The 19,192-nt window shown below is 26.7% G+C and overlaps 1 protein-coding gene across 5 annotated transcripts in view; it reads right to left on the bottom strand.

Annotated features, from left to right (window-relative positions):
* Positions 1 to 19,192, bottom strand: part of LOC106677752 (echinoderm microtubule-associated protein-like 2) — a 211,255-nt gene that overhangs the window by 17,552 nt on the left and 174,511 nt on the right. For 4 of the 5 annotated variants that reach the window (XM_014415850.3, XM_014415847.3, XM_014415848.3 and 1 more), the window contains 6 exons: positions 14,134 to 14,358; positions 10,845 to 10,919; positions 6,825 to 6,974; positions 3,146 to 3,295; positions 1,375 to 1,540; positions 1,141 to 1,245 (listed from right to left, as the gene is read on the bottom strand). In XM_014415850.3, coding sequence (XP_014271336.1) covers positions 1,141 to 1,245; positions 1,375 to 1,540; positions 3,146 to 3,295; positions 6,825 to 6,974; positions 10,845 to 10,919; positions 14,134 to 14,358 — 871 coding nt within the window. The remainder of the gene's footprint in view (positions 1 to 1,140; positions 1,246 to 1,374; positions 1,541 to 3,145; positions 3,296 to 6,824; positions 6,975 to 10,844; positions 10,920 to 14,133; positions 14,359 to 19,192) is intronic. The other variant, XM_014415849.3, reaches the window with a different exon arrangement.

Genomic DNA, 19,192 nt, shown 5'->3' with positions numbered 1-19,192 from the left:
AAGATTAAATGTAAATATAATTAATATCCTAGAAGATTTAGGTTTTGATGAAGCTCTGAAGAGGGAGGTTTAAAGGAGTGTAATGAATATATACTTTTTTATTTTATTTGCTAATTTGGATACAAATGCCAGATCTCATGTACAAATTTAAATTATTGAAAGGAAAAAGAGGAATAGAAAGAGTAGCACGAGCCTGTTTGGCTAGGTGGTATAAATGTGTCCACTGCCCATTGAAGGGTTAAAGAAAATTACCAGTAATTTGTTGATTTTATCTACAGGAAATTTAAAAGAAAAATGGAGGCTGAAGATGCATCTGGAAGAATGCTGGTCATAATGAATTTATTATTTATAATGGAATAAACTGAGTGTATAACTCGAAAACTGAATGATAAGAAAGGAAAGAAAAAAAAATTAGGAAAATCGAAATGAATATTTTTTGCCTAAAGAAAGAATATTGAAACGATAAATAGAGAAAAGACCCAAACGATGATGATCAAACAACATTATATACCAAATGGGGTACAGCTACAAAGGATGCAAAATTAACCATGAAACCACTTTCATTTTCAAAATTAACCATTTTCAAATTTAGTTTTAGCTTCTCAAAGATAATAAGAGTTTTTATATTAAAACAATAAGAAATTTTACAGACATTTTGAAAAGTTGTTCAGTCCCCCTGGTATTGGTATCACAGATTTCCAAACTCGCCAAGAGTGTAGAAGGGCCTTACTACAGCCCAATATATCATCTATTACAAATTTTAAATAAATCTAAAACCTGAGAAGAGAAGCAGAAAGCCAAACATCTGGATAAAGAATATGAAGTAATTTGTAATTTTTATTATATTTTTTATTTTAAGAGATAAAGCAATTTTATAAATTGAGAGGAATAGAAATAGCAGAACCAGGCACCATGAAGTTTACACTGAGGATCCAGTGATAGAATAATTTACATTTATTATCCAAATAAAAATTTCCAAATTGTATTATTTTAGAGGATTTCTATTTCCCTCCCCTCCCCAACTTATTTCATTGTAACAAAATGTTCTGGCCAGAGAAGTTTCAATTAAATAGAATATATAATAAGTAGAATATATATTTGGAGTAATGGTAAATATTAAAGCGGATAAATAATTTTTACCTTTGTTTCTGTTACTTTGAGACCCTTATCACTTCGCTGCCAGTCCCAGATTGAAATATTGTGTTCATTGGCATCATCAATTGCACAAAGGTATGTACCACCATCCTTAAACAAAATATAAATCAGTAAAGTAACCTTTAAAATTACAATTTTTAGAAACAAAGATAAAGAGCAATTATTTTGAAGTAAATAATCTACATAATGAGTACATTTATTGATGAGGTAAATACATACTGTTTTAGAGAATGTGAGACAGGCTACAGAAGCATGAATTTCCCCCAAACCAACCACAGCATAAGTGGCTAGACTGACGGAGTCCCACACCCTGATATGGGCTCTTCCATCGTGTCCACAGGCTTGTCCACTAGCCAGTGTCATTCGGTTGGGATGCACAGCCAAACTAAAAAAATAAATACATGTCGTAACTTTAGACATTATTCTAGCCAATAAAAGTATACACTTAACCTTCATTTATAATGACCTCAAATATAATAATATATTGGCAATGTGGGGACAAATATTTCTGGATCTGTGATTTTCAGAACTTTAGCTATTAACAAATATGGTAACTAAGGCTGTAATGACTGATCGGCCAAAACGATTAATTTTGATGACCCATCGAAGAATAACAGATCTGTTTTAGCAATGGTATTCCAGGAATCCAGAAAAAGCCTTGCAAAAAGACCCTTATTTTTCGAATTATGTTAGATTTACTTTAGACCCATATTTGGAAGGAAGAGTGGGTTTATTTCCGTTCAGTGAATTGTTAAAAGCTTAGTTTTATAGTTTCCTAGGTGTGCATCTAGTTAAAAAGTAATATTTGATTCTGTGTACCAGAAATGACTTGGAAGGGAGGAATAAAATAAATAATAAGAAGTAACCCAGTAACCAATTACATGCATATCGATGAGGAAAGTGTGATGAATGATGAGGTTCTTATCCAAGAACTTAAACCTGATATCAAGAAATGCAATGAAGGAAGGAGGAAGAAGAAAACCAAGAGGACATCCCACCATTAACTCATGAACTGAGAGTGGGGGACAGCTATTAAAGGAATTCATAATAGGCCAAAATGAGTTTTGTACACAAGCAATTAAGACTGAGTTAGTTAAAATTGAAAAAAAAAATCCTACAAGACTTTTATCTAAAAAATTTAAAGAACAAAGAGTTGTTAAAGATTATTTTTCAACTCAAAAATAAAAATGGAAATTTTGTATTGGTGTTTCCATCATTTTAAATGTATGGAAAAAAGATTTTCATTTATTCATTTTTGAATATGTTTATGTTCCTCTTTTATTATTATCCCTTATTTTACAAAAAAATAAAGTTTTGCATTATCGTTCAAATAAAGCAATTTCTAAGTGTTTGGTAGCAATAATTGATTTTTAAAAATTTCTATTACACATTTACATGATGGGTTTAGTGATTGGTTATAATGATGATTGACTATGATGCCTGATCTCTAATAGGTCCTTCTTCATGATATTCAGTATATTTTATTTCTATTTTGTAGTAACCTTAAACCTAAAAAAAAAATTTAATACTATGCAGTCAGCACAGAATGAGTTTTAATTTTACTATGTAACAGGTCTTTTTTTTTTTATTTATAAAAACCATGTCTGTGGCTGAAAAAAACAAAAACAGAGCTCCTCCGTTCAAGAGATATCAAATAATAAATTATGTGGGGACACATGAGACCAATGTGTTGTCACTGGCTGTTAGAGAATGTCTTCAGCATGACACCAACCAGTTGTCACCGGCAACTAACGTTTGTGGACAACACTTTGGTGCCACTGGACATGAAAGTGTGATTCTATCATTATTGTTTAATATCTTTAAGCACTCTGTGATATCCTTTACTTCTCAACTCATTTCAATAAAACAATTGAGTAAAGTTGGCAACTGTATTTATAGTCATAAATAGGAAAAGCTACAATGGAGTTAAATTGGTTGTAAAACTACCATCATAAATAAAAAAAATTGTTCAAGAGGAAGTGTAACTTACCACTTTACATCATCGTTATGGCCTAAATAATGCCTTTGAGTTTGTTCTTCAACATTATAAAGGACTACAACAGCAGCTACAAAATATACCATTTCACCAGTTGGAAGTAAATAAAGGTTGTTTCGGCAATCTTTGCCACGGTATCCATAACTGTTATTATAGATTAAGGATAAAAATGCAATAAATAGTAAATTAATGTGAAAATTAATTTAAAAAAAAACATTAATATCTTTAAATAATGGACAACAAATAATGTACATAGAAAATGCAAAGTTAAAAATTATTGGTTCTGAGAAAAATAAACCTCAATTGTAAGTTAATTTTTTGTTTTTTAAACGCTTCTTTGAAACATACTTATTCTAGAAAATCGAGTTCTAAATTTTAATTCTACAGAAATAAAAATAATTAGTCCTACTATGAATAGTTAAAACTTTCAGTTTGCTTATATTGCAAATCATCAATTTAAAAAAAAAGATAATAGTTCAATTATATCCATTTACCACTATGCAAAAGCAATATTTTATATAATAGTTTTCAAAATATATTTATAATTCACAAGTTAGATTTATTTCACAGAGAGTCAGCTACTAAATACATTATATTTTTTATTTTTAACAATCTCAATACTTTTAGAAACTAAAGTATAGAAAATTTAACTAGATATTTTCTCCAACATAATGGATACACTTAAATTAAACCACAATTGTAGTGAAATTTACGTTTCATCACATAGGAATTGAAATAAATAAATAATTCATTTAGAACATTCTCCATGCCTTTCAAATGACACAAATAGTAAAAATGAAGTAGTATTTCTAATTACAAATTCATTGTAACCTCTTCCAAAGTTGCAAATAAAAATAAATAAACAATCATCAAGGTAAAGATCTAATGAATTGATGAGCCTTGAAATTAATAAATACATTATTAAATGTATTAAACACTAATTTAATTTCATAAAATAAATAAATTCAAGGAAAATAAATAATACAGAGCAAAAGACAATTGTAATATTCATAAGTTAAATAAAAATTATTAATATTTATAAAGCAAAGAGCTAGAATAACAGAAGAGAGTTAAATTAAAAATTTTCAAAGTATAAAAAAATAGAAATTAACAATGAAGATTTCTACAGTTACACCAGATAATCTTTACCAGGCCATTGTAGATTTTACATATTATAATTTTTCTTTACTAAGGAGTAAAATCTGTAAATTGAATTAATTATTTTCTAGACTTAATACTTACAAATGAATGACAATAGGTCATTAATGATCAATAATAAACCTAAGGAGCATTGAAGAAATTTATGATAGTAATGAAGTGTCACAGAGTAAAAAAAAAATTTTTTTTTAAATTACAAAATACAATAAAAACAAAATAAAAAATTACTCTATTACAAACTATACTGAAATTAAGTAATAATGGAGAAGCGTATCAAAATAAATAGAAACAATAAAAACAAATTTGAAGTTATTTAGAGGTATCTACAGAAGAGTTATCATTTTTGGAGATTAAAAATAACAAAATATAAGCCAATTGAATAACAATTCATTAACAGCTGTAAATCAAAAATCAGATTAGAACTTTAATTTTGAAGTGTAAACATGGTTGAGAATTTTCCTGATTTAAAAATGTGAACTTGTCTTTATTATATCTCTGGACTATAAATAAAAAACAAAACAAACAAAACAAATGAAGTGTTTGTGATTGTAATTGTTCATAACAATTTTAAAAGAATTTGATAATCTTCAAATTTAAAATTAATGAAAAGAAGAGTGAAAAATAAAATATTCTATTGAATGATCTGTATTGATATATTCATAAATATAAAGGCATGTTATTGATTAGTTATAACAACATAAATAAAATATTTTAAAGAGTTCATTCTAATCAAAGCAAACAAAATTTAAAAATAGTTTAAAACGTTTTAATTTAAAACGTTTTAAACTATTAAACGTGTTAATTTAAAACGTTGGAAAATAAATAGTTGTAAACTATTTTTATTTCTCTTTTGACCGCAACCCTGACCATCTCCCTATATATAAAAATAGTAAATATAAAATTGAAAATAATAAATAGAAAAGAAAGAACTGATCTATCAATTTTAGATTGAAAAGAAAAACAATAGCCTTGAGAAAGGGTAAATACCTGAACTAACTGTCCAGGAAACAATTGGAGGCAGTTAAGATCTGTTGAAAAGCTAGAATTATCTTTGAGAAATAATTTTTGGTGACATCATGACCTAGTTATAGTTCAAAACAGTTATCTAATTGTCAGGTTTTTTTAAAAAGTGGAATTGAACATTTTCCAAAAAATGTCATCATACCTGATAGACAACCAAGTGCCTAAACTTCACAGAAAAATATAATGATAAGCATTGCTTCAATTTAGATATTTCTTAAGTTGAAACACGTTAGTTAACACTAATAAATATGAAAACTTTAATCTGTCCATAGAAAATAATACAATAATCAAGTAATTTAAATAAAATATTTTATTAATTTATCATATTGAATATTTTATTCATTGAGATATTGGATTATCTCTACACTGCACGCAATTCAATTTTAATGCATGACTATCTTGAATTGCCATCTGTCATGCTTTGACAAAATAACAAACAAAAAACCTTAAAATTTAGTAAATATACTATAATCTTACAATTTTTAGGCTAAAGCAATCAGAGTTTCAATTAAGTATATTATTAGTTCTTAAAAAATACATTATGCGTTAATTAAATTGTTTTATCTCTCTCTATATTATGTATTATAATCAATTATTAACAATAAGGTTCATGAGATGGTTAAATTAGGCTTATTGTTTTTATGTATCATTATCAGGATAATTTGTTCTAAATTAAAAGGGTTCCAATGCTACTATCAATAAATAGTTAAAGATTGAATAGTTGATTGAAATTATGTATAAGTATCAGAATCTGAACTAAGTGATAATATTAACATAACTATTATTCAACCCATTACTGTCCTGTTGTAAATTAAATAATCTTTGTTATGTATAGGGATCTTAGATTTTTCGTTTGCTACTTTTTCTAATAATTGAATTTATACAACCACCATTAAAAAAATGTATTTTTTATTAAAAGAACATTTTACTTAAATATTTTTGGATAAGTTTATTTTAACATTTCATATATTTTTAACCCTTACATGACAGGTTGATCTGTCAGACCCAGCAACAATTAAACAATTAACTGTCTACTTTCATACTTACATATCATATCATGCATTCAAAATAGTGAATTTATTATTGTAATTATTTATGTACATGGAAATTGATTCTAAAAAATATTAAAAATAAATTACTTCAGAATGCCCTCTTTTTTTTTCCTTTGCTACAGTAAATTGGCTACTAAGCCATTTTCTCAGCCTAATGTAAGTTACTTTTTGCCTTGATTTTGTTTGCATCTTGTTTAATATTCCTTAGGCCAATACATATTGAAAAATGGTTACCATCCATATCACTCATATTGCATAGATGGCAAGTAAGTCATCAATGTCCCATTGAGCTTCAGAATACCAAAATGATAATATGGGATACATTAATAACAATACGTAAATAATAATATGGGTCAATTAGATCCTCCCTGTTGCCATGTGGGTTAAAATAGAACATTATTAAAATACATAATTAATAACGGTATAATAAAAAAGGATACGCCCATTCCAACTTGAGCCTCTGCTGTGGAGGTGCCGCAACTTTTGCTACATCATAGGTTTCAATAAGGTTTGATGGAGCATACAGCATTACTGGCCGACCACGGAGGTACATACGCAGGCTACCATCTTCTTCATTGTACTCTACACACCTACACAATGAAATATTTAGTTTTTAAAATAAAAAATTAAACACAAAGTATAGGTAAAATTTCTAGATAGTACTTAAGAAAATATTTTATACTATCATATATTTGCTACCCCAAGTGTATTATAAACTAAATAACTATGTAAGAAAAATGTAAACAATATGAGAAAAAGTTGAAATGTTCTCATATTAAACATACCATACTTTATAAAACTGAACTGAATTATTTATGAAAAATCAATTAGTTAAAAAAAAAATAAATGAATAGATTCTATAAATATTTGGTAATTAACTTACATATTTACAATATCATCACTATTTCAGTAACATATTACTATTATTATCTGAATAACAAACAGATTGAAGTTCATTTTTATTGAATGTTGTAAAACTTAAAAGTTGTGATTAAAAAAAAATTAAAGAAATTTAAAATTTTTTCAAAGTGAGAAAATCCAACATAATTCAAATCAAATAATTTGCTTGAAACAATAATATTTTCTCTTGAAATGAAATTCACTATATCAAGCTTTATCAGTCATCGCTGAATTTTTTAATAATCAATAAAATATCAATCAAGATGTATCAAGATAAAGCACAACACAGTTTTTCCATCAAATTAGTTCTATTTAAAGCCCTAATCAATAAAACTGGAACATGATCAAGCTTTGAAGGTAAAAAAAAATTGAGACAAAATAGTAATATACCAAAAAAAGTACATAATGAACAAGCTTTGAAAAAAAATAAATTTTAAAATGAATTAAACCCATTAAATCCATTGAAAAATAAAATACACAATAGAAGTGTAATAAACAATAAAACAAATAAGAAAGATTAAAATAGGTTTGTCCTACTTATAATAAACAAAATCAAAGAGAAAACTGCAATAAAGTAATTAGGGTCTAAGAAAGTAAATTAAAAGTAATAAGGAAAATAAGAGAGATAAAATGGGAACTCAGATAAAAGTTGCTAAAATTATCAATTATGGAAGTAAAATATCACAATAGTAAAGAAGTTGAAAAAAATCATTTGGCTTTTGATGAGGGATCAAGAGAAAGAATTGGTTGGAAGTACACATATAATTTTATTTCTTTACTTTTTATTAATTTATTTTTTCTTCTTAAATATTATACTTTTCTATGATAAAGTTTTAGGTTATCAAAGTGGACACTTATTCTTTTCTTTTTTTTAAAGGCAAATAAATGAAGACAATTAACAATGGAGAAATAACAGTAATTTCAAGACTATAAATATAGTTGTATCAAGTTTTCCAATATTGCCATGTAGTTGTGTTAATTTTATTCCTGGTGTAAAAAATAACGTAGATTTATTGTTGTGAAGTTTAAATAGTTTAATAGGTTCAATATTAAAACTGACAGTTAACGAGTGGAAAAAGAAATTTTCTAGAAACACAAGCCGGGTACTGAGAAATGAGTCTAAAGTTTATTGTCATAATTTATTTGAATAGGAAAATACATTAAATATGAAAATGTAATTTTAATGCTTACATTAGAAAGACATAAACTGTTAAGAATGTTTACATATTGTGAAAATCTGAACTTGTAGCCAGAGTGTAGTTTTTAAATCATAAAAAACTGAAAGATCAAATTTTGTAAACAATATACTGTATGTTATAACCAAAAGACTGTAAACAACATCAGATATAATGCTAAATATAATATATAATACAACAGGTATAATGATAAGGGTGTCAACATAATATGAAAATCTGAGCTTATGGTCAAGCTCTAGTGATTATTCAGGAAAGCTTAATATTGCAACTATTATTAAAAAGAAAAAATAACAATTACAAGGTTATTTATTAGTTATTTAAAGAGGGATTATGGGTGATTGAAATGTTTGTTTTTTTACTTGATATTATAATTTATACAAATTATTTTTAATTCTTGATCAAAATAAATTTAAGTTTAAATTATAATCCATAGTAAGCAATTTATTAGTTCCTATATTGTAATTTATAAATATAAAATAAACATCAAATTCGGAGAAGACTAGTAAATGGCCAAGCTAGGAGATACCTCTCTGTCCCAGACATGTTAAATGAACTGAATTTCAAAGCTGACTGCACCAGTAAAATCCACAGACTAGCAAGCCATGGAGCTGCTTCCCCTTCTATCAACCCTGCTCAAGGTCTAACAAGTTGACTCACCTACTACAAAGCTTCTCTGTGTCTGGAACTAATATATCTCTAGGGAAAATAATTGAAACAACAAGGGATCTTTTAACTTTTCTTTTTCGATATTTTATGCTAAAAAATCCATTGGTCAACTACAGAATTCAAAACAAATTTATGCCTAGTTTATTGAGAAAATACAATACAATTTTTAAATAAAAGTGAATTTAAAAAAAAAAATGAGAATAGCCAAATTTATTTTTACATCAGTAACTAAATTTACTAGCCAACAATAATTATCTCTTTCCCATTCTTATCTCATTCTCTACGCCTCCACACTCACCCACTCATTCTTTTGTATATTTACAAATAGTAATTCTGATGACATATTTTTAAAAAGAACTGATGTAATGAAAAATGAATGGAAATAAAATTGAGCACTTATATAAGCAACATAACCACCACAGATTATAAGAACCACAAATGACAGGGAAAAGTGAGGATCATTGCAGTTTTGACAAGAATTATAATTCAGCAATTAACAGTCTTAAGTAAATTTCAGAGCAAAATTATTTATACACAAGGTCCATTGAATATTGTTTTTTTTTTTTTAAGTATTTGACCAACATTCATGTAAATTTAAAATAGTTTAAATGAAATAAATAAATGTTGAAAAAGCAGCGTTTAAAGAATATGAGTTGTCTTTAAAAATAAAATAAGTAAATATAGACCCTTTAAAAATATATATAACTACCATGAAAAACTATTTTACAAAAAAAAAACTAAGGTTAGCTAAGAGAATTGGACATATTGGAATATTGATAAATAGAAGGATTATGATTTCATGATAAACATAAGATACTTACCTATGTTTATGATATCATAACATATACTAACATATTTTTTAAGGTTAAAGAATAATATATATAATAATTATAGAGTTATGTACATAAAACTTGATTTTAAAAATTGTGCAAATTATATATTCGATTGCAGTTTTATTATATAGGAAAAAAGTGATTTTTCTTACTTTTAGATGAAAGTGATTTTTTTTATTTTCATGTTTACTTATGTACATCAGACAAATATGGCAGTTTGATATATATACAACTTCATATCATTAGAAGAGTAGGATGAGTTGAAAACTTCTGTTGAATTTATTATTTTATGTACTCATTATTATTTTATTATGATAAATCAATATGATAGATATCAGAGCAACATAACCAAATTTCATAAAATATTTACATACTGTAATATGTTATTCTGATGTTTCTAATGTACTAAAAATAGAAAAAAAGTCTATGTAATATTTATTTCCACATCTAAAAACCCATATAACTTCAACACTTCTATATAATACATGATATATACACGATACAATTTGAGTTAATATTGTTTAGATATGAAACTTTTTATCGATATTTTAACACTAAAAGAAAGGAAAAAAAAAAAAAGGTTCACTAGAAAAGAACGTTACTGAATTATTCCAGTAATCATACTGAAGTAAATCCAGAAATCATTCCACAGTAAATATAGATTGGTAAGTTTTAAGACCTTAAAGTTTCAATTTCATCATTAAAAATTGTTCTTAAGAAATTAAGAAATAACACTAGTTTAATTTCAATACTTTCTGTTGTCTTTTTATGAAGAATTATTATAATAAGAATAAATTCTTAACAAATAATTTATCATTATTTACAAAAAAAAAAGTAATAGTAATAAAATAAAACCTAAACATACCCGTGTTTAACATGATGATGATTATTCTGTGTGTGCCCTTTCATATGTAAATTAAACAGTGACCTAGCAGAAAGCCTAAAATAAAAATACACAACATAAACATGCAAGCAGAACAAAACATGCTACTGATTCAAAAAATGATTAAAATAATTAATTAAAATAGCTAAATCTACAAGCCTTAAATATTTTGCAGAAATAATAATGACAGTCAAATGAAACAATTTTTTTTTTCAAATACAGCTCAATCAAGCTATATTTTAATGCAATTAAATGACTTAAAATTGATAAAAAAAACTAGGAACTACAATATATATATATATATTCTGATTGGCTTATTTTTTTCTTAATTTTTATTCTTTACTGCTTTAATCCATTACTTAAAACTCTTATTACTTATAAATGCAATAAAAATAAAAACAATGAAAGAAGAAAAAGAAAACAAAAATAGAATACAGACTTCAAAAGAATTAGAATTAGAAGTAAAGAGAATTGATGAGTGCTAAAACAATGTGTTTATCAAGCAAATATCATATCAACATAAAAAAATTGGATAAAAAATAAAACAAAATCATAACAACATCTACATGACAATCACAATATTTTCAATAAATTAATAATAGTTTAGTGATTTAATTTATTTGTCATTTATGCAAATAGTCTAAAAGCATTTTGTATCTGAGCAACTAAATTTCTACACCTTAGGTTGACTAACTGAACTGAAGCAGTAAACTGATTATACTTTTAATTTTATGATAGTATGTAAAAATTATTGAAGAAAGTGATAAATAAAACATAAATAGTATAATACAGGATACATTGAGAAAAAAAAAATGAAGAAAGGAAAACATTCAACCACTCTGAAAACAAAATTTATTAAGGGTGACAATGAAGAAAAACTCTACTTGGTTTATGCAACTTTTGTTAACACTGTCATGGAAACAAAACAAGAGAAGAAAACTGAAAAAAAAATCTTAAATAGGTCTTATTTTCATACTAATTACTAACTTTTAACAAAAATATAAGAGGTAAAAGTTTTTTTCTAAGGGTACTATGTGTAATTAATAATGATTTTTATTTTGTCAAAGGTTAAAGATATAATCCCGAAAGTAAGTAAGATAATAGTTTTTTTCCTTTTAAATGCTTTATTCCAACATAATAATTATTAAATGACAGTTTAAATTAACAAAAATTTCAATTAAATGAAAGAGCGATATGTTAACATTAGAATAGAATATTGTAAATATTCTATTAACATTATAATAGAATACTGTTAATATTCTATTTGCAATAAAAAAATCTCACAACTGAGATAGTATAAGAATATGTATGAAGAGCTAGAATAATTGGTGAGTAGCTGCTCATTTGTATTAAGCTGCTTTACTAATTATTGATACAGCATACTGATAGTACAATTATATATTAAAAAAAAGAACACCATAGTTGTTCTATATCACCCTGAATACTCAAAGTTCTTAGTTTTTTTTCCAATGTTTTGTTTGCAGGAGGTTCTGTTTTCAGAATTGTCGAGAGCTTGTATATTTAATGTTTGGTAGCTCTTTTGATTAGGTATCCGTTTCAGAGGATATTCAATATCAGCTATTAGTAGCAGATGGTCACTACTGATGTCCTGAGTATGTGGGGGGAAAAAAGGAAGAATAGCAGATATGACAACTCACAGAAGAAACTTAAACACTACAGGGAGAAAATAAATTGGTCTAAATGTGTCACCTAAGTTTTTCTGAATTATAGCCAATCTATTCTACAATTTAATGTATAAAAATGAATATTTGTTTGTTAACACTTTAGCACTGCCATACCGTTCATCTGATTGTCATGGAGCTTTTTGCTAATTGTTCAGGATTTTTCCGGGAAGAGTATAGCTTGATCAGATTTTTTTGGTAAAACAAGATTTCAGTAAATTAGGTCAACAAAATTTTTCTATCAAAAAGCAATTCATATTAATTTTTAGCATTGTCTGAAACCCTCAAATACGATTTTTCAAAAATATTAAAAATCAGAAATTCCACCATGATTTATTTGAAGGAGTTTTTTTTTATTCTGGTGACCATTGTTTTTTATAACCGCTCATAACTCCTCTACATTTTATCCAATTCCCATGTTAATACACCCGTTAGAACGCTTAATGTCTTTTCTTTTAACCAATATTAATAAAATTTAGAATTAATGCCCTAACAAGGGGGAAATAGTTTCAAATAAAGAAAAATTTTTCTAACGATTTATTTTATATCTTTGGTTCTAATTTTTTTAATAATGAGGGTTATTATGTAAAAACTATTTATATTTTATGTAGTCTATACATGAAAATACCACAGATAATCAAATTGTCTAAAAGAATAAGAAAAAATCCACTAAATCCGACCGGTATTAACAATTATAACTGATATCAAACATTCAATTAGGTTCATTCAGTCTGTATATATCCTCTGATATAATAATAGTGAAGCATTGCCGTCCAGCTGGTTATCTATAATATCATTTATTTTCAAAAATATTTGCATTGTTAATTTAGAAATCGCATATAATAAAATTGTCACCATGGTGATGCTGTCATTTCCAATTGATTTGATTAATTTATGATCTCATAATCAAAGGGATATCAAATGTGTTAATTTTATAATGGTCATCATCAATTATTAAAGTCATTAGTATCACCAGAGGTCTCATAAGAATATTGACTTTTTCCATGAATCAAGTTTTATTAGAATTAACTTTATTAATTTTTGGCATTCAAATTTTAAAATGACACTTAACAATCTTCCTTTCTTAAGCCTCAAAACCTTAAACAAAGTTTACAAGGAATGGAAAGTTGAGGAAATACCCCTGATTCAAATTCAATTTTTTAAACCTATGAAAAAATGAACATAGTTTATTGCTTTTTTTTTTTTTTTCAATTTTAAATTTTCAGTTTTAATTTTTTTTTTTTCTTGTAAGGCATCTGTTATTTTATGTAAAATACTGCGGTCACATTATTCATTAGTTAGTTGGAGACTAGAACAAATAATTAAGACTAGCCTTCCCCCATATTATATCATACATTATGATTTTTAAGTATAAGTTAAGTAATAGTCAAGTTATAACATAATTAACTATAACAAATTAAGTACTATAAGGGAAATAAAGATTGGAAACCAAGAGTTCAGTCAATCAATCTCATGGTAACAATTCAGTTTTTGATAAAAATTCCAAAAGGACTATTCTACTACAGAACAATTACAAACCTCTTCATGCTACAACATAAACAACTGGATTATTAATAAGAATCTCTTACCTGGAGGAACTATGTGCAGGCACCATACCACCAGATGTTTGTTGCTGGTTACTGAAGTCACCAGTTGAGGACCAACGTTTATTAAGGCTACTTGGGGTAGGAATCGTTCGAGGTGCAGGGTTAGTTGGGCTCTGACGCATCAGAGGAGTTTGTGGGGGAGAAACAGAACTGGAGCTTGGAGAGTCAGAGTGCAGGGATCCAGTTGATTGGTAATGTACACCTCGCCTGGAAAAAAAAAATAACCTAATTTTGACTAACGGTAACATTTTGAAACCTAAAATTTATATATCTATCACACTGTTTTCTTCTTACAATTAAATTGAAAACAAAAATTTTATCAAGCTCAAGAAAAAATGATTTAAGATGATAAAATACAATAAAATCTTATAAAATATTTCACTATAATGTTTACGTAATAACTTCTATAACTTATTAATATAAGATTTTAGTTTAGTAGTAACCCATAAAACCATGACTAGAGTGATTATTGACTTTAATTCAAAGATACTATTAGTCATCCAAGCTCATCATTTTACCATTGGTAAATAAACTTTTTTTGATATTATGAAAATTTGTATTATAGCAAGATATTTTTAATAACATACACCTTCATACATTCATAAATCTTTATTATTTTTCTTCCTAACCCTTTAGAAACAACTTTTCCAATATCAAATGTTAATCTAAAAAATGTGTTACATGAATATGTATCAGCACACAACAATATACAACTCATTATGATTTGTTGTAAAGATTAGCTAAACTTATTTATTAACAAAATATAAACTATAATTTAATTTTTATATACTTTATTATTTCTAAAAAACATTTTACAGTGTTAAAACATCTAAAACTGTCATCCTTTTTCAATAGGTTAATCTTTATGAATGGAAAAGTTGTTTCCAAAATGTTATGAGAAAAAATAAAAAAGATTTGTAAAAGTATGAAGGTGAATATTATTAAACATATCATCATGTATATAAGTTTTTAGAAAATATAGAAGAAAATTGGTGATAATTTTAAGTTTCATACTTATGTACCTAAGACATTTAAACCTCAATTTCGTTCATATCCAATTGAAAACAAAAAAATTGGAATGACGGTTAATTGTATTCTTAACTAACAATAAAGCCCAATAAAGATCTACATACTTTTATCATGGTCAAGATATAGTTTCCCACAAATGTAATTCTAGAAGCAGGTTGGGGGAAGTGGTGGAGAGAGAGAGGGATGGGAGAGAAGGGGCATTGAAGAAAAAATAAACACAATAAGAGAAATTGAAAGATCGATGATTAATCATGCGTAATTTAGAAAAGGAAGTAAGGCCTGCCCAGGAGCTATCAAAAATAACTCAAATAGTAAAAACTATTTATTATTAGCCAATATTTCACCCTCTATTGCAGGGCTTTATCAGAGCTTAAAAAAATTACAGAAAACTAAAATTATTTAACAGAATAAGATAACAAGTTAACATGAAATAAAAGGAAAATAAAGTGAGGCTAAAAATATGTCAACATTTTTTTAGCAACACCTTATATTATTTTTGTTTCAAGTTATATTATTCTATAATTCTGTTACATAATTTTAGTTGTTTATATCTTTTTTTAGCCCTGATGAAGCCCAGGAAAGTGAGGTGGAAATTTGGTATATAATAAATATTTTTTTACTATTTGAGTTATCCGCTATCGAGTTGACCGCACCTGGACCATCTTCCTTTTATTAACAATATTGTAAACTTAATTTGAATGCGTGGCGATGTTTCAGCCAAAATTTCTTGCAATCATCGAGGTGATTCCATATCTAGTGACTTGAAGGCATGTGATTTGGGCAGAATATATACCAATGAAATATATATTTATATTTGGATTTTAGTTTACATAAGTATTTATCTAGTATTTTAATGTTTATTCAATATTTATTATTTTATTCAGCACTAGCTGATGTCCTGCAGTTTCACACCCATCAAATTTGGGTTATAAATTCACAAGATGAGTACATGACCAAGTGCACCTGAATAACTTATTAGCATCTGACATTAATGTCAAAAGCAAAAGGAGCAATTAATAAAAAAACTATCTTTTGAATTTATCATTTCATTAAATAACATGGGAAACAGATAGCAGCAAACAAACATTATTTAATTCAATGACAATATAGATAGTAATAATATGTTTTGTTTTACTTTATCAATCTCAAAAAAATGATATAAACTAATAAATAAAGTTAATAAACTTTTGTTTTTTAAATAACACCAATTATAAAGTAGATTTTATTATAATTTCTTGTTCCATTTCACCTCATCAATGTTTTGTAAATTTAACCTAAAAAATTTTGTGCAGAAAACCTACAGTATATGATCAAAGTGGTAAGATGTATTAATTAGTTGAACAATAAACACTCCCTTGGTCAAACATTATATGCCCCATATTTCCCAAAACACTACAGCAACCAGATATGTATCCACCATAATACACTATGTGAAATTAAAGATTTCTACTACACACCAACACCAATGGTACGAGATAGGTGGGTAGTTGTGTCTGCAAAGTGAAATATACGGACATACTTATCTATTTCTACTTTCACTTGCCTATATATGAAATATATAGTAAGGGAAAGTATTGAGATCATGAAAAATTTCAGTTTTTGACGGAAATGCACATTTTGAGTCCAAAAAATAAGTCTTGCAAAGTGGTCTTACAGTTTGGTATGTGGACAGCCTAGCACAAAAACGAAAAGTCATAAGAAATTGAAATTATATAATTAAGATCTCATGTGGTACCAATTTTGATTAAACTCAGTATGCCATTGTACAATTGAATGGTTTTTAATGTCAGATAGGTTTTATCCACATTGAAATAATTTAACAGGACTCAAATGCGGATTTTTCCAAAAATCTTCAGCCAAAGTACCATTAATTTTGTTTATTTGAAAAAAACAAAACAGTTCTCATTGTTTGGAATATTAAACAAGATAAATACAAAATATTAAAGAATTTTATGAATAAAGGAGAAAAAAGGAAAAATAGAGACTTCCAATTCGAAGAGGAAAAACTGAGACTGCACTAAATTGCATTACAACTTCAATATCTTTTAGTACAAAAGCCGGGAAGAAAAAAAGTTATCTCACCCGAATTTTTGATTAATTTAATGAAAACTATGTATAATTACTGGTCAAAATTGATGAGTCTGCCAAGTATAGGTAGGGGGAATAAAAAATGGTGGCTGTTTCAAAACCTTAAAAAAACATTTATTTTTCATTTGGAGCTCTATATCTTAAAAACTACCAACAACACTAGAAAGTCTAAGAGAACATTATTTAAAGAAGAGTAAATTTGCTGAAATATTAGCCCTAAAAGAGCTATTTACGTCCAATAGTTCTCGAGATATAGCTTCTTAAAAAGCAAATTTTTTTAAAAATCTACTAAAAGATTAGTAGTTAGCTAATTTATTTTGAGAATTCTATATCTCAGGAACTATGTGACGTACAGATGTCTATTAGCACTCAAATTAAAGCTAGTTTAATGGACTATGAAGAAGTTTATGACCTTTATCTTCGAAGGAATAGTAGGTTTCATGATATTTGCTAAAATATATTGATTTATAGTTGTTCGGACTATAAGTTTGATTTATGAAAAACCTCATTTCAGAAACCATTGGACGTACAGATGTCTGCCAGCAATCAAATTAAAGCTAGTTAAATTTACTACAAAATAGTTAATATGTTTATCTATGTAGGAGTTGTAGTTTTTATGATATTTTATCAAATAAACTCACAAAATGTTAATTTCTAGTTGCTCGTATAAAATGTTGGATTTTTGAAAAAATATATCTCTAGACCCATAAGACACACATATGTCTGCCAACACTCAAAATAAATGAAATTTAACTTTCTATAAAGTAGTTTATGACACTTATCTTCGTAGGGGTAGTAGTTTTTATGATATTCACATATGAATATAAATTTGGCAAATGAAAATTTGTCCGAACAACTATAAATCAATTTATTTTAGCAAATTTCATGTAAACTATTACTCCTATGAAGATAAACATCATAAACTACTTTATAGCTCATTAAACTAGCTTTAATTATCGTGCTAATAGACATCTGTACGTCAAATGGTTTTTGAGATATAAATTTTTCAAAATAAATTCACTAACTACTGATCTTTCAGTACGCCCCATACAACATTTTTATGAAATGTTGCTTTTTAAAAAGCTATATCTTGAAAACTATTTAATGTAAATAACTCTATTAGGGCTCATATTTTAGCAAATTTACTCTTCTTTAAATGACGTTATTTAGGTTTTCTTGTGTTGTTACTACTTTTTAAGATATAGAGCTCTGAATGAAAAAAATTTTTTTATCACTTTGAAACAGCCACCATTTTTTATTCTCCCTATCTATACTTGGCAGACTCATCAATTTTGACTATTAATTAAACATAGTTTTCATTAAAGTAATCAAAAATGGGGGGCTCCTCTTGGGCTCTTGTACTATTTAGTTAAACTGTTGTATTTTTAGCTGGTACAAAACTTATATTCATTATAAGACCCTTATTCATGAATGAACTATTAATAAATAAATATCGTGTCCATGACAAGTTTAGCTATAATTTATCCATAGCAAATGTTTGCTCATCTCTAGAAGCACCATTTAATATTATATTTTTAAAAAGAAAAATAACTGAATTATGACGTAGCAAACTTCCATCTATGGTTTTGAAATATTCATGATGTTATGATCTCATTCCTCAGAAATTACTCTTTCAAACTGGCTCTAAAAAGCTTCACTGAATCACCTGGGTTAAAAGCTCAATGACGATAGTTTTATCAATAACTAATTTTTGCCCAACTCTGTTTTGTATTAATATTTTTTTTTTTTTTAATTTAACCCTTTTCAAATTCTAAAAAAAATTTACTTATGGTTTTTTAGTCAAAATCAATAAAAAAGATTTCTTTTTAAAACAATTTTGATCTCGTTTCTCTCAACTTTATTCTTTTTTAACATCCGACGTTTCGACCTCTCAGGTCATTCTCAAGGATTCCTTATTCTGTCT

Source organism: Halyomorpha halys, unplaced genomic scaffold (assembly GCF_000696795.3).
Source record: "Halyomorpha halys isolate HHAL.00 unplaced genomic scaffold, Hhal_1.1 Scaffold107.1, whole genome shotgun sequence".
In the NCBI taxonomy this organism is placed as follows: Eukaryota; Metazoa; Arthropoda; class Insecta; order Hemiptera; family Pentatomidae; genus Halyomorpha; species Halyomorpha halys.
The sequence above is the reverse complement of the archived record's forward strand: the minus strand, read 5'-3'. Positions and strand labels throughout refer to the sequence as shown.